Source organism: Vigna unguiculata, chromosome 2 (assembly GCF_004118075.2).
Source record: "Vigna unguiculata cultivar IT97K-499-35 chromosome 2, ASM411807v1, whole genome shotgun sequence".
NCBI classification, from domain to species: domain Eukaryota; kingdom Viridiplantae; phylum Streptophyta; class Magnoliopsida; order Fabales; family Fabaceae; genus Vigna; species Vigna unguiculata.
The window spans coordinates 19,141,992-19,157,905 of record NC_040280.1 but is presented as its reverse complement, the minus strand read 5'-3'; the positions used below and the strand labels follow the sequence as shown (position 1 = coordinate 19,157,905).

General features: G+C 33.5%; 1 protein-coding gene across 1 annotated transcript; it reads left to right on the top strand.

Annotated features, from left to right (window-relative positions):
- Positions 1-5,839: 5,839 nt before the first annotated feature.
- On the top strand, positions 5,840-9,686 carry LOC114169716 (COBW domain-containing protein 1). The gene is made up of 9 exons (XM_028054985.1): positions 5,840-6,102; positions 6,287-6,504; positions 6,949-7,063; positions 7,342-7,431; positions 7,727-7,897; positions 7,989-8,108; positions 8,673-8,783; positions 9,288-9,369; positions 9,472-9,686. Exons 1-9 carry the CDS (start codon positions 5,974-5,976, stop codon positions 9,528-9,530), a joined length of 1,095 nt encoding a protein of 364 aa, XP_027910786.1. The 5' UTR covers positions 5,840-5,973; the 3' UTR covers positions 9,531-9,686.
- Positions 9,687-15,914: the final 6,228 nt, after the last annotated feature.

Genomic DNA, 15,914 nt, shown 5'->3' with positions numbered 1-15,914 from the left:
AGGCCTTCTCACTCTAGTGATTAAGTTGTTTATGTCATACTTTTGTAGAACAATTCTCAATTGCATTCATTTGAGGTGTAAACAATTTTTTTTATATCCAACAAAGAGTATTTTACTACTCTTCTTTTGCTACCACCATAGTAAAAGAATTATGATAATCATATTTGTCAAGTACCTATATAGAGATAAGCCTTGGACATATATAAAGAATGTCTCTAACTTCTTCAAACATAACTTGTATCGGGTATTAGTCTCTAAACATGTTTCTCCAATGACAATAACCTTGCTATTGTTAAATAATTTCTCATATTTACATGTCTAAAATCTCTAGTAGTATAAGATGTTAAATAATCACAATGTGGTGTAGCATGAATGAGGCAACAAAGTCAATAATCCATTCATACTTCTGGCACATAACAAAGTCATCTTCATAAATAATATAAACTTCATTATTAAATACAATTGCAATAATAAATCTATCTTTATCATCTCTTCTATTGTTTTTTCTCTCACCTTGATATTTTCCGCTTGAAGATCATGGACTCTTCGTCACATGTCTTGATTTATTACAATGAAAACATGTGATGTCTTTCCTTATCCCTAACTTCCTTCCTGGCTTGCTACGATAATAAATCCTTTTTTAGAATTTTTGTATGAATTTCTTCCCCTTAACTCCATACCTAAAACTTTATTTTGAGTAAAGGTAACCCTAATATTACTCTTCTTCCTAGTTGTGTCATTTAAAAAATTAGCATCGACCATGTCAAAAGTTAATTTCGCATTATAAGAAAAGTTGTTCAAAGATACCACTAAAATGTCCTAGTTGTCTAGTGATGAGCTAGAAAACAAAAGTGCATGTAATTCATCATCTAACACAATCTTCACAATGATAAACTAATTCACCATATTAAAATTAGGTTTAATTATGTCCTTGGTCCCATTTTTGTTCCAAAATCTCAATTTGGTCCCTCTTTTTTGAGAAGTCTCAATTAGGTCCCCAATTTTATTAAAAGGTATCAAAGATGCCCTTTCTGTTAAGTTGTGGTAAACATCGTTTGTGGTTGCTGAGGTGGATTTGTGTTATGGATACATGTCAGTTATATTGGAATGCAGTGTAAAAAAATTTAATTTTTGGCAGAAATGCGTGTCATATGTTATGAATCCCTAAATTGTTCAATAAGCATTCATCTTCTTCTCCTTCATTGAGTCACGAATATGGGTAATTCTTCTTCATCTTCCACTTCGAATGTTTGGGGAAAGCAGAACCCTAGTATGTCTTGTTGTGGTGGAGGTGGGTGTAGAAGCATAACTGGAACACCCACTTGCTATTGTGGTGAAAAGTATGTGTTGAGAACCGTGAAAACAACACAAAGGGAAAAGATTTCAAAGGTGCCCAACTTCAAGGTAATGTTGTTTTGTAATTTTTGTATGGTTTTTCTGTTTTGTGTTAATGATGTCAATGGTGTATTTGGAACAAAGTGGAAGTGAACACTGTGGTAGGTTTAATTGCTTCAGTTGGTTTACTGAGGTTAGGATTGAAGAAAGGGGTTCTACAAGCACTGTTGTGATTGAAGATAAGGGTTGTGGCGACGTCAAGAATGAAGAAAAGGTTGGTGGCACTGTGAAGATTGAAGAAAGGGTTGTTTGCATTGTCACGAATGAAGCAAGGGCTGGTGGCACTATCGATTCCCAACAAATGGGACAACTTGCGGCATGGCAGAAGAAGTGGTTGCTCATATGAAAAAAGATTATGACTTGGAAACATGTATTAAGTCTTTTGAAAATAGGATTAAGGTGTTGATTGGAGTGGTTTATGTTGGTTGTGTACTAAACATGGTTATTGTGTTTATGTTGTTGATGAAAAATTAGAATATGACCTTAGAGAGGTGTTCTTGTAGTTGGCAGGGGTGGGTTGTGTTCTTTATGTAATATTTGGAAAATCAATGTTAATGTTGTAGTCTTTATCAATTTTTTTTTTTAAAGTTGCATAAAAAACTTTTGGCGCTGGTTCTGAAACATACATACCGATAACTATAAGTTAAAGTGGTCCACCACTTCAAAATTGCACATCAAAATTGAACACCTACTTCATATTCATATTTCCAAAATAAATTGGTCCACTAGTTAAATGTTTAACATCCCTAAAGAAAGTGGTCCACCACTTATGAATTTAACATCTAAAAAAATTGGTCCACCAGTACCCAATTACATATAAGAACAAAATATATTGGTAGATTAAAAGGTTGTGATGGTTGATTAAAAGGTTGTGATGGTTGTGAATGTTGTTGGGATGTTGCATCAGAAGGTTGTGAAGGTTGCTGGAATGACTGAGCAAAAGCCTGTGGTGCTTGGGTTGGTTGTTGTGATTGTGCCTGATATGCTTGGGGGCAATTGCTTTTGTTATGCCCAACTTGCCTACATATACGACATCTTTTGCGTAATCCCGCTTTGCTCATTTGTGTATCATCCTTTCTTTGCTCCCATTCTTGTAATCTTTTTTTTTTTGTATACCTGGCAATGTTGTTTTTGGAGGAGGCAAGACATCAGGATAGGGTGTAATGTCCCACACCTTCTGGACATTGATGGGGAATATGATGGATGAGTAGGTCTCTTCATACGTGGACTTCTTATACCAATTGGATATAAATTCTTCTCCATTTATGTTTAAAAACTTCATTGTAGCCAAGGAATGACAACATGGAATCCTAGTGATGCTCCACTTCATGGAGGTGCATGATACTTGATCAATGTTCACCACAAACTTGTTCCCAATGTGTGAGGCATGTCTAACTTCAAATATCTTATCCACTAACCAAATGCAAGGTTTTTAAAGAATTTCATTTAATTAGAAATATACAAGTTATTACGATAATAAAAAGGCAATTGTAATTACCTAAGTAATATTATTTTAATACGTGTATATATACATATAAATTTATATGTAAGAAATCAAATTTATTATCATAAATAAATAATATATATTGATTTATCATTTTACCTATTTTATTTCAATTAAAGTATATGACTTTTTACATCAATTTAATCGGGTTATTTACATATGTTATATTCTCTAAAGTTTAAATTAATTTTTAATTGAAGGTTATGCCTTGGAGACTTAAATGATTAATTTTTTTATTTAGGAGAAGATGATTTGAATTATTGTTATTGGCCATGTAAAGCTCATTTATCTGGACTAGTCACTTAAAAAATAATTTATAATTGCTCTATAAAAAAAAGTCTATGTATATTTATATAAATGTTGGGCTTTATTTCGTTTTATCTTTATGGTATTTGTCTCACTTTCTTATTTTATGATTGTGTATGAAAAACAAAATTTTATAATCTCATCATAGATGATTGCTCCTAATATGCTTGATCCCTTCCTTGTCGATATTGTAACCGCCTTTCCAAGAAATGCATGACAAACAAATGCAGTAAATAACTTAGTAATCGCACCAAATGCACTTGTTATCATCGAATGACAAATTGAAGACACTTTTTACCTACTCCAATAATTCAAGTGAATCCTATACATAATTTTCCTCCTCCATAATTCAAGAGGGAGGAAATATAACTAAATATAATATGAACTAAATGATGTAAAATATAAGATGCATACTTATTGTAAAATAAGTTAATTATAAGTTGTATGGTGTGATGCTGAAGAAATATGTCTAATTGCTTATACATCAACATTTGTTTTTTTCCCTTAAATAAAAGAAAATAAATAAATTAAAAAAAATATTTAACTATAATACAATAAAAATGAGTAAAATAGTTTAGTTTTAAGAAAGTCATAAGGCGCACAATGGCGAGACTTGGGTGCCCTTCCTAGAGCTTTGCGTGATGAAGAGGATGGAGAAACACTTGAGATTTTTGTGATTTAAAGAATAAACAAGGAATGGGTGTAATGAAGATTTTTAAGATTTTCATTAAAAAGGTTTAATTTTTATTCAAAAAAAGATTCAATAGAAGTAGACACATGTCACTATAAGCAATGTAACCAATGTAGATGTTTTGTGAAATATCATTTGTCATGTGAGACAAAATTTAATGTCATTAGAAAATTTGGACTAAATCCATTACTTTAGAAAGGAACGAAACCAAACAAAATTATAGTTTCGAAGAAGAATGCAATTTTTTGTTACAATTGACGGATAAAAAGTATATTTAACCCATAATTTAAAAAATAAAAATATATTTAACTTAAAAAGGTATTATTAATATTTTAAAATATAAGAATTTTTTTATTTGTTAAAAATTTATTAATTACATAAAATATATACTATTATACATCCAAAAATATAATATGTTGGACAACCAAAAGTATAGAATATTGCGAAGATTAAAATAGAAAGAAATTTTAAGATAAATTTAAAAGGTATAATACATTACCAAGACTAAATTAGAAGAATAATTTGAGATAAAATTAAATATGAAAAAGGTTGTATTGGGAATGCCTGTACTACCACTTTTTAACACAAATAAAAAATTGAATATGAATAATTGTTTTATAAGAGATTAGCTGAAGAAATGTTTCATAAACTTTTAATGTGATTTTTTTATGTACGATCTACATAACGTATGAGTTAATTTACTATTTCTAATTCAATCTGAAGTTCAACCTTTCACTTTTTTGTTGTTATTAAAATACATGTGAAAAAATTTAATATATTTTTCTAAGTATGAACTAACCTGTTTTATCCACAGATTCTAATTATAAATACAATTTATAAAAGTTAAAAACAGATTAAAATACAAATTATATGGACATTTACAATGCAAATTAATGGACTTGCCACCTTAAATAGACATTACCCAACTCTGTGATATTTCATATAATATCACATATTCCCATTTCATTTTCTTAAGCCAATTTGATAATTCCACGTGTTGTAATCTTAGTTGGAATTGACTAAAAAATTACAACAGATTATATTATTTCTTTTAATTTCATTAACACAATTTAATTTTTAAGTAAACATAAATACCCCTAAAATGATTAACTTATTTCCTTAAAAATATCAAATAATAATATTGCAATTGTCTGAGACTATGATGCATAGATATGATACGTGACACGTATCTGATACGTCGATATATTTATTTATCAAAATAATAGTATACGATACGTATCGGATACCATATGTATAGGATAGGATACGTGATATATGAATTGAAAGTGTACAATAATTCTTACAAACATAGTAAATATATGATTGTTAGTATGTGAATCCAAATTTTCAAATTAGAGACCAATTATTTTGGTAGCCAAAACTTGGTAGTTAATGTTAGTGACCAATTTTAAAACTAATTCATAATTGAAACTATTTTAATTATCAATTTAGAGACTAAATATAATTTTTTGAAACTATTTTAGTTGTCAATTTGGTCATTATTTAGTGACTAATTATTTTTTGTCACTAAAATTTGTCACTATTCAAAGAGTTTATTGTAGCATACTACGATTTTATAAATTAGATATTTATCAAGTAGATACTTCATTGATAGGTATCGCTAAAATATCATAAAGTATCAGACACATGTCAAACACATATACGTAATCCAAATTAAAGTATCGGTGTATCATAAGTATGAGATATAAATATAAATTCACCAAATATATATATATATTCACCTAAATGATTAATTTATTTATTTATTAGTCTCAATAGTGTACATGTTGTGAGTTCTTAATGAATACTTAAAATTACTTCAGTTTTAATAAATGTAAAATTAAAATTAACAAAGAAACTATTACTTTTGAGGATAAAAAACATATTAAACAATTTCAATTAGTTGTTTTTTTATTTGATTTCAATTAATTGTTTTCAAATATATGATTGTTGAAGAGGAAATAAATTCGGAATTTCGTTCCTAAACGCTATCTGTGTATACACGAAAAATTAGAACATAGCGAAAAGAGAAGAAAAGCCATTAACGACGCAACACAGAATAAACCAGTTGAAGAAGATGGAGCACGAGGAAGACGAAGAGCCACCTCTTGCTGTTCAGATTCAAGGAAATGATGAATTCGTTTCTCAGAAATCTTCTGTTGGGGTCACTCTCATCACTGGATATCTTGGTGCGGGCAAGTCCACTGTAAGTTTTTAAACCCTTTTGATTTTTTCTATCATCATTCCAAACACCCCCATCATTTCCCATGCTCATGATTCACTCTAAACCCTTTTTGGCATTAGTTCTTTTGGAATGGTGACGATATTTTTTTTTTTTGTGTTTTTGTGGTGTGGAATTGTTATGTTGTGACTGCATCATTGGGTTTCAGCTAGTGAATCATATTTTGAATTCGCAACATGGGAAGAGGATTGCTGTCATTTTGAATGAGTTCGGTGAGGAAATTGGCGTGGAAAGAGCCATGATCAATGAAGGGGATAAGGGTGCACTTGTTGAAGAATGGGTTGAGCTTGCCAATGGGTGTATATGTTGCACAGTCAAGCATAGTTTGGTTCAAGCACTTGAGCAGCTTGTTCAGAGAAAGGAAAGGTAAAGCAAGCAAATACTTCTATATTTGTGGTGAAATTGGGGCATGGAAAGTTGAAGCAGGGGTTAAATCAGTTAGGGTCTGTTTTGGAGAAACTTTTCCTTGAACACTTTTAAAAGAGAAAAGGAAGAGAGCAAAATGAAATCACCTCCTCCATAAGTTAAAATTGGTTTATGTTTGAATTAATTTGTTGAAGATATTTCCTATTAGCTTCTCCAAATCTGTTTTTTAACTCTTGCATAAGTTAATTTTCGCTTAAAAATAACCTAATTTCATTTTCTTGCTTATTTTTCTCTTCTAGAAGCGCTTCAAACAAGTCCCTAACGTTGCCATTCACTTTACCTTATTTTCATTTTATCATGATTTGATATGGTGTTCGGTAAAGTGGGCCAACTCTGCTGCATATTTTGGCTCGATTAAGTAGTTTTCTTATTTTGTGTCTTTAGGCTTGACCATATATTGCTGGAAACCACTGGATTGGCAAATCCAGCACCTTTGGCATCTGTTCTATGGTTGGATGAACAGTTGGAATCAGAAGTGAAGCTTGACTCTATAGTCACCGTAAGTTTCTTTTTTGATGTATTTTATAATAATTTGTCTCCCTTCTTTGGCATGAATATGCTCTAATTTCCTCTATAATAAGACATGCTTATAATTGTTTCATTCCATGTCAAATGAACTAAAGTTCTTTTAATTATTGTCGCCTCCGGCAAAATTGTCATTCTCTTGTGTTTGTGGCTCTTCCACTTATATAATGATAGATTTTATTCTTTCCTTGGTATATAAAATCATGGCTTGTGAATCATGGCCTCTTTTTGATGGAGTTTCTTCTCAACTAGGTGGTGGATGCTATAAATTTGCGCTTCCAGCTTGATGAGCACCGTGACTCATCTTCATTTCCTGAAGCATATTTTCAGATTGCATTTGCGGTAATTGTTAATTATATTGACTGGATATTGGATTATTAGTGCTTATTGATTACATATTTTTCATTTTCCCATAGTACCTTCCAGAATTTCGAAGACTGATGAAGGAGAAAAATATAGAGGAAACACTAAAAGATATATTTCATTTGAGATTCTGAAGTAGTTGTTTTGTATAATACTGATCTCGTACCCCTATTTATATTAATGATTTAGGTCTGGTATTGGTGTAGTATATCTAGCTCAAGTATTTAGTGAAATCGGGTATTGAAGAGCTAATCATTTTTGCTACTTGTTTCAGGACATTATAATTCTTAACAAGGTTGATTTGGTATCTGCAGAGAGCTCTGGAGCTCTGAAGAAACTTGAGGAGGAAATACATAACATTAACTCCCTTGCAGAGATAATACATTCGGTTCGGTGTCAAGTTGATTTGTCTAGGATATTGAACCGCCAAGCTTACGATACTGCAGTTAATATAATACATTTTGTTTTGCTCTTCATGCTTAGTTTTTCTTCCCACTCCATGTGACTACACTTACTTTTGCTTTTTTTCTTTTTAGCGTGCCACACATTTAGAGACTTTGTTAGAAGAAAGTCGTTCTTTGTCTACCAAAAAGCTCCATGATAGTGGCGTGAGAACCTTATGTATTTCTGGGACACAGATGATTGATCTTGATAAGGTATATATCCAATAAGACCCATCAAATGAGAAAGTTGTTTCTGTAAGAGGCACAAATATTGACCATGAGATCTCATCATGAATGATTAAATTTAAAATATAAAGATGATTTAGGATGCTCATGTGATTTAGCTATTAATCTCAGTCATTCATGTATAGTTTGTGTGACAGATTTGCTCCTCCTTTGTAAAAATAGTTTTTTTGTTTTCATTAAATGTAGCCACAGGCACATGTATATAGTTTTCCCTTTTTCCACAGTTTATAGTCGATTACCATTGTAGTTTATTCAAGAATTAGTGGTTGCTCTATGCATGTTTGTGATAAGCTTGAATTTAGGAAATAGTCACTTATTTTTAGAAGTTCTCTCAAAAAGATAGGAAAGTTGTGCATTTATTTGTTCAAAATATGTTGATTATGTTTCCACAGGTTCCACAGAAGCAAAATCATTTATTTCTTCAGGGCACAAAATCATTTTGTCTTGAACTCACTGTTTTTCAAGTTAGTGTTTTGTATAAACCCCTATCTGTCCTGTCTTCTATTTATAAATTGTTTACAACCATGATAGACTCGAATATGGCTTGAGGAGATTCTCTGGGAGAAGAAATATGATATGGATGTATACCGTTGCAAGGGAGTGTTAAGTGTTCAAAATTCTGATCAACTGCATACTTTGCAGGTAAGTTACACTTAACATGATTTAGATTTTCCACAATGTGTAAGACTTTGGTGGCTTCATTCATGTTGTTTTGTATGGTTGGATATTTAAAATTTTATTTATATGCTAACATTAAGTGTACCATTTCATTCACTAACACTGTTTGATAATAGTATTTAGTGTATAAAACATCATCACCTCCATGTGTTCAACTGACAAGTACATTTTATTTGAAATTATCAGACCTTGACAGATTCATAATGCTGATTGATTTTAGTTCCTTATTATTTATTGTCTATTTTACCTCTTGCAAGCATGAGGGTTTGAAACACCAGATTCTAACCTGATTAAAGGTTTTATATCATTTATAAATGCTTCTGAAGATTTGATTAGTTAATCTATTTAATATCCTATATGCTATTTGATTGAGATGAATGCAAAGAAGTTACATTGTCTGATTGATAGGTTCTTATATTTATTTAGTCTGTATTATTTTAAAACCATATGTTCATGAAAATGTTGCAGGCAGTGAGGGAACTATACGAGATTGTTCCATCTCGCAAGTGGGAAAAGGAAGAGAAACGCATAAATAAGATAGTCTTTATAGGTAACTTGATGAACTTTTCTTGTTTTAGCACAAATTTGGGGTGTGAATAAGACCCTCTTCACCTTGTTAACATACTCATTTTTTCTTCTTTCTGAATGACAGGCCATAATCTGAAAGAAGATATTCTTATTAACTCTTTTAGAGATTGTGCAACCGTGTAAAGCTATGTTCAATAATCAATGAATTGGTGAATGAATTTGAGTTTCAACCAAATCACAATGTGTTTGAAATCATAGGTCAAATTCTGAATTACCACTTTGCTCTATTAATAGATTTGACAAATAGATGATGAGTAGTACTCCTTCTCTCCTTGATTATAAGATATTGTTTTGTGATGTTTTTTATTTATTTTTTAATAAAACTCTCTTTTAATTGGATTGCTGTAAGCTCCACCGTAAAGTGAAAGAACGGATAGATCCAAAAGATAATCTGTACTTGTATTATGGTGATGGGTTTCTTACAATGTATAGGAAGAAAAGCTATAGCTTCATCAGCTATTAGCTAGTACAGATTTAGAAACATAAGACTGAGAAAATGAAATGAGAGGAAAATTCTATCAGTCCCCCCTTTCCTTATTCTGATGCCCTATTTCTATCATGGTACCACATTCCTTCCACTCTTACGCACTCCCACATGTCTTGGATCTTGTGCTAGCTGTTTATTCTTTTGTGATCATCATTTTTACTACTTTGCCCTATCTCTAAATTATCCAGCTCACGTTCTTTGTTGGCATTACTCATTACTGGATCTGTTACATTGCCCCATTCTTTTCGAAGAACCTTGTCCTTAAGGTTAAGATTTGGATAATTCTACTCCATCACTGCCAGATTCTCCCAAGTGGCCTCGTAGTCTTTTAGATCCTCCCATTTGACGAATACTTGGGAATATGCTCCCTACCTCTCAAAATCACTCTAGAATGTAGGATTGCAATCGGTTGCAGCATTGGGTCGTCTTCACTTGTTAACAATGATAAGGGAACATACGGATTGGAGTGGTCCCCTTTAAAAGGTTTCAACAAAGATATGTGAAAAATTGGATGGATTTTAGCTGACTCGGGTAATTGCAGTTTGTAGGCCACAAATCCCACCTTTTGTAACACCTTGAAAGGGCCAAAATAATGCATGCCTAACTTATTTTTTTTTAGAGATTGACAATTGCATGTATGGCTGAAGTTTCACTAAGACTATATCTCCAATGTTGAATTCAAGGTGGGTGCGCTTTTTATCCGCTTGGAATTTTATATATGCTTGGGCCTACATTAAGTTTAGTTTTAGCTGTGCCATAATTGCATCCCTCTGATGCAACAATTCTTGCAAAGCGGGTGGATCCAGAGCATCCCGATTATACTTAGTTAACGTCGGGGCATCTCTGCCATAGACTGCTTTAAACGGGGTCATTCCCAAACTTCCATGATAAGTTGTATTGTACCAATACTCCGTCCAGGCTAATACCTTGAACCAACTCTTGGGATTTTGAAAGGTGAAACAACGAATGTACATTTCCAAACATTTATTCAATACCTCTGATTGACCATCGGATTGTGGATGATATGTTGATGACATGGCTAGTGTAGTTCCCTGGGCTGTGAACAAATGTTACCAAAATTGACTCATAAATACTTCATCTCGATCTGAAACTATGGATTTGAGCATACCATATAGTTTCACAATATTTAACATAAACACAACCGCCAACTTCTTGCTATTATAATTCGTTGTCAACACCGAAAAATGTGCATATTTTGATAGTCGAACTACCACCATTATAACCGAGTATCCAAACAAAGTTGGTATTCCAGTGATAAAGTCCATCGTCACGTCTTCCCATATAGATTTGGGATGGGCAAGGGTTTGAAGCAACCCTGGAGGGGACGTGTTCAAGGATTTTGCCTGCTGACAGATAACACAATGTTGAACAAAATGCCGAATATCCTTTTGCATTCTTGGCCAATAGAATTCTCTTTTAATTCTAGTCGTGGTTCGAACAATCCCTGCATGTCCCCCAATTGGTGAACTGTGAAACTCTTTCAATATATCCTTAATTAAGGATGTGTTAGTGGGAATAACTAATCATTTCTTCCAATACAACATTTCATCTTTAACGGAAAAGTGAAGGTCAGTTTGTTGATTAGCCAAGCATAGTTGCAATTGTTTACTAACTTCACCATCGTTTAACACAACTGCCTTGACTTTGTCGAGAAATTCAGATTTGGTTTCTAACCATGCCAATAAAAAAGAATGAGATAGAGAATCCGCAGCCACATTCTCCTTTCCCGGTTTGTACTCAATTTTAAAATCAAAGCCCAGAAACTTATACAACAATTTTTGTTGTTTCGGGGTTTGGAGGGAGTGATTGGTCAAATTTTGGAGGCTTTGTTGATCTGTTTGATAATGAATTGATGACCTAAAAAATAATGGCGGAACTTGGCTAATGCTTTAGTGATGGCATACATCTCCCCTGCATATGCTGAATAATTCTGCATCCGAGAAGACAACTTTTTGGAGAAATAAGCAATAGGGTGCTATTGTTGACTCAAAATGGCTACAATTCCTATACACGAGGCATTCGTTTCAAGTATAAATGGCCGAGCAAAATTTGGGAGAGCCAGCACCGAGGCATGAGTAATAACAAACTTTAATTTAGCAAAGGCATCTTGAGCTAATGCAGTCCAACAAAACCCGTCCTTCTTTAACAAATGTGTCAAAGGTGAAGCAATAGTAGCATAACCTCATATAAAATTTTTGTAGTACCTCGTGAGGCCTAAAAATCCCTTCAATTGCTTAACATTACAAGGTGTTGGCCAGTGTAATATTGCTTCCACCTTGGTTTTGTCAATACCAACACATGTTACAGTGATATTGTGCCCCAAATAATCTACTTCGGTCAACCCAAACGAACATTTAGACAGTCGAGCAAATAATTGATGCAACTGGAGTACTTGTAAAACATATTCGTGGTGTTGTAAGTGCGAAGCCCAACAAGGGCTAGAGACCAAAATATCATAAAAAAAAAACAAAACTAATTTTCTAAGATGCTGCTGAAAAATCTGATTCTTGAGGCTTTGAAATGTAGCTGGGGCATTGGTTAGTCCAAATGGCATTACTAACCATTCATAGTGGCCATGATGAGTTCGGAAAGCCATTTTGATCTTATCCTCAACTTGCATCAAAATTTGGTGATAGCTGGACCACAAATCCAGTTTAGAGAAATAATGAGCGCCATACAATTCATCCAACAATTCATCGACTATGGGCATGGGAAAGTTGTCTTTAACTGTGATTGCATTTAAAGCTCGGTAATCGATACAAAATCTCCAAGTCCCATCCTTTTTTTCACCAAAATAATTGGAGAAGAGAAAGGGCTTGTACTAGGCTGGATGAGGCTTTCCTACAACATATCTTGTACCATTTTCTCAATTTGTGTCTTTTGGCTATCGGGATACCGATAAGGTTTAACCTTGATTGGTGCTGAGCCTGGAATCAAAGGAATGGCATGGTTCTGCCCCCTATTAGGGGGAAGGCCTATTGGTTTAGTAAACATGGTACTATATGAGCATAATAATAAGGCTAAGTCGGTTGGAATATCTGTGAGGAGTTGTTGGAATTCATCATCAATGGAATTCGACATTTGCCAATGCATCATGAAAACTTCTGCAATGGAATGAGTGTGGACCAGCCTCTTAAACTGATGGAATTCTACTTGCTGGGCTTCCATATGTTGCTCTCCTTGTAAGGTCATAAATTTCCCCTGCATCATGAATTTAAGGGTCAAAGAACTATAATCAGCTACATGAGGCCCAAATGTTGCTAACCAAGAAGCTCCTAAAACTAAGTCGACACCCGCAGTCGGTAATAATACAACAGATAATTCCAACAATTAGTAATAACATTGCTAAAAACCAGCTGTCATCCTTGAGGGCATCAACCACTGACTTTGGTTCAAATTGAGACACAAAAGCCATGTTCAAGCAGAAATGGCTGAGCTGACTTCGATTGGATGCACCTTTGGAGATATCTCCTATAATATTGTCAAGAGACATGTTTTTAGGAACAATCCAATCTGTGGGTTGCAGGGGATGAGATTTCAGTAGCACTAGGTGAGTCTCCTACTGCTGTTTTAGAGTCATCTTGTGTCAAATATGCACCTGTTGCAATTAATTCTGCTCTATTTCATGGGCCAGAGGAATTAGTTTGATGTTCAATAAACTCATCAAATGCAACATGAATGGATTCATCTATGGTTAATGTGTGTTTATTATAGACTCAATAAACTTTACTAGTCAAGGAGTAACCTAGGAAGATGTCTTCATCAGTTTTAGAATCAAACTTGTCAAGATTGGATTTACCATTATTTAGTATAAAACACTTACAACCAAAGGCCTTGAAATATGACACATTTGGTTTTCTACCCTTGAAGATTTCATATGGTGTGAGTTTCAAAACAGGTCTGATTAGGACCCTATTCAGCACATAGCAGGTTGTGCTTACAACATCTGCCCAAAAATATTTTGGCAAAGAGTTTAGCATTGTTCTTGCCAACTCTTGTAAAGAACAATTTTTCCTTTCTATAACACCATTTTGTTGTGGTGTTCTAGGGGCTGAGAAATTATGAGAGATGCCATGATGTTCACAAAACTTTTCAAAAGAATCATTTTGAAACTCACCCCTTGATCACTTCTAATAGACGATTTTCAAATCTTTTTCATTTTGAACAATTTTGGCAAATTTTCTAAAGACTTGGAAGGTGTCACTTTTAGATGAGATAAAGAAGGTCCAGGTAAATCGAGAGTAGTCATCAACAAGTACAAGTGCATTGTAATTTTCACCTAAACTTTTGGTCCTAAATGGCCCAAACAGATCTATATGTATCAATTCTAATGGATTAGAAGTGAAAATATGCTGCTTTGACTTGAAAGATGTATTTACTTTACTTGTTTACCTTTTTGGCATGCATCACACAGTTTGTTTTGTTGAAATTTTATGTCAGGCAAACCAGTAACTAAATGCTTTGACACAAGCTTATTTAGGTGTCCCATGTGTATGTGTGCAAGTCTTTTGTGCCAAATCCAAGGTTCATCATTTTTAGCAAATAGACAAGCAATAAAATCAAATGAGGTTTTTTCAAAATCTACCATGTATATGTTCTGAATGCTTTTTCCAACAAAAACCAGTTCATTTGTAGATGCATGGCAAATCAAACAGTGTTTAACTTCAAAAGTTACTTTTAGGTTCTTATCACACAATTGACTAATACTAAGAAGGTTGTGCTTGAGTCCATCAACTAGCAACACATCTTCAATTTCAACAATAGATGAGGACCTTACTTTACTTGTACCCAGAATTTTACCTCTGTTATTATCACCATATGTGACATGTCCACTCACCTTGTGAGAGATTTTGCTGAATTTTTTGATATCACCTATCATGTGTCTAGAACAACCGATGTCCAGGTACCATGTTGACTGCTTAGTTCCAACATTTACCTGCAAATCAGATTGTTTGGATGAAGCAGGTACCCATGTAAACTTGGGTCCTTTCATGTTAGACAGTTTTGTAGTGCCTTTGGGTACCCATTTAAATTCCCCTTTAGGAACCCCGCTGTTTTTAAAGTAGCAGGAATTTGAGGAATGGCCAGGTTCATAACAATAGGTGCAGGTGATAGAGGATGGTTTACTGATATTAAGGAAGTTTCTGGGACCTAATCGGCTAGATTTGTCATTGTAATCTATTCCCTCTTTCTTAAGCACACTCCTTTGAGATCCTAACACAATATCTAGGTTTGATCTTCCCATAGAGAATTTTGAGAGAGTTTTCATTAAATACTTTATCTTTTCTAGCTGTTCTAGGCATTGTTTACATTTGGACCAAGAGTACTTTTCAGATTTTTCTAGTTTCTCCAAACTAGTTATCAGATTTTCATTTTCCTCTTCTAACTGTTTTACTCTACCTTCAAGCCATTTAATTTCTCCTCTACGTTTACTATTTGACTTTTGCAATTTCGTGGCTTCCTTATGCAATTCATTAAAAGCATCAAGCAGTTCATGGTAATAATTTTCCTCAAGTTCAGATTTGAAACTACTCACTGCTTTTAGATGATCTTGTTTCAGCCTTTAGACACAAATTGTTTTCTTCCTCAGTGCTCTCATCAGATTCACTGGATGTGCTGGAATCATTTTCTTCCCAAGCAATGTAAGCTTTCTTTTTCTTCATGTGCTTTTCTGCCTCATTCTTCTCTTCCAGTTTCTATTTCATCTTCAGTACAGGGCGATCTGGTTTGATGTGTTCTGTTTTGCCATACTCATAACAGGTTGGAGTGCCAGAACGTTCCTGTTTTCTAGACTGTTTCTTATTTCGTGCATAGCTATTGCTAGTCTTATTTTTAAACTTCAAAAATTTAGAGAACCTTTTCACTATTAAACTCAAGGCTTCACTGTCAGAATTTTTATTATTTGAGTCATCTACAGATTCTGCTTTCTTCAGTTTTACTGCAGATTTTACAACACTCTTCAAGGCTATTATGTGCCTCTTTTCTCCATCCTCTTCTTC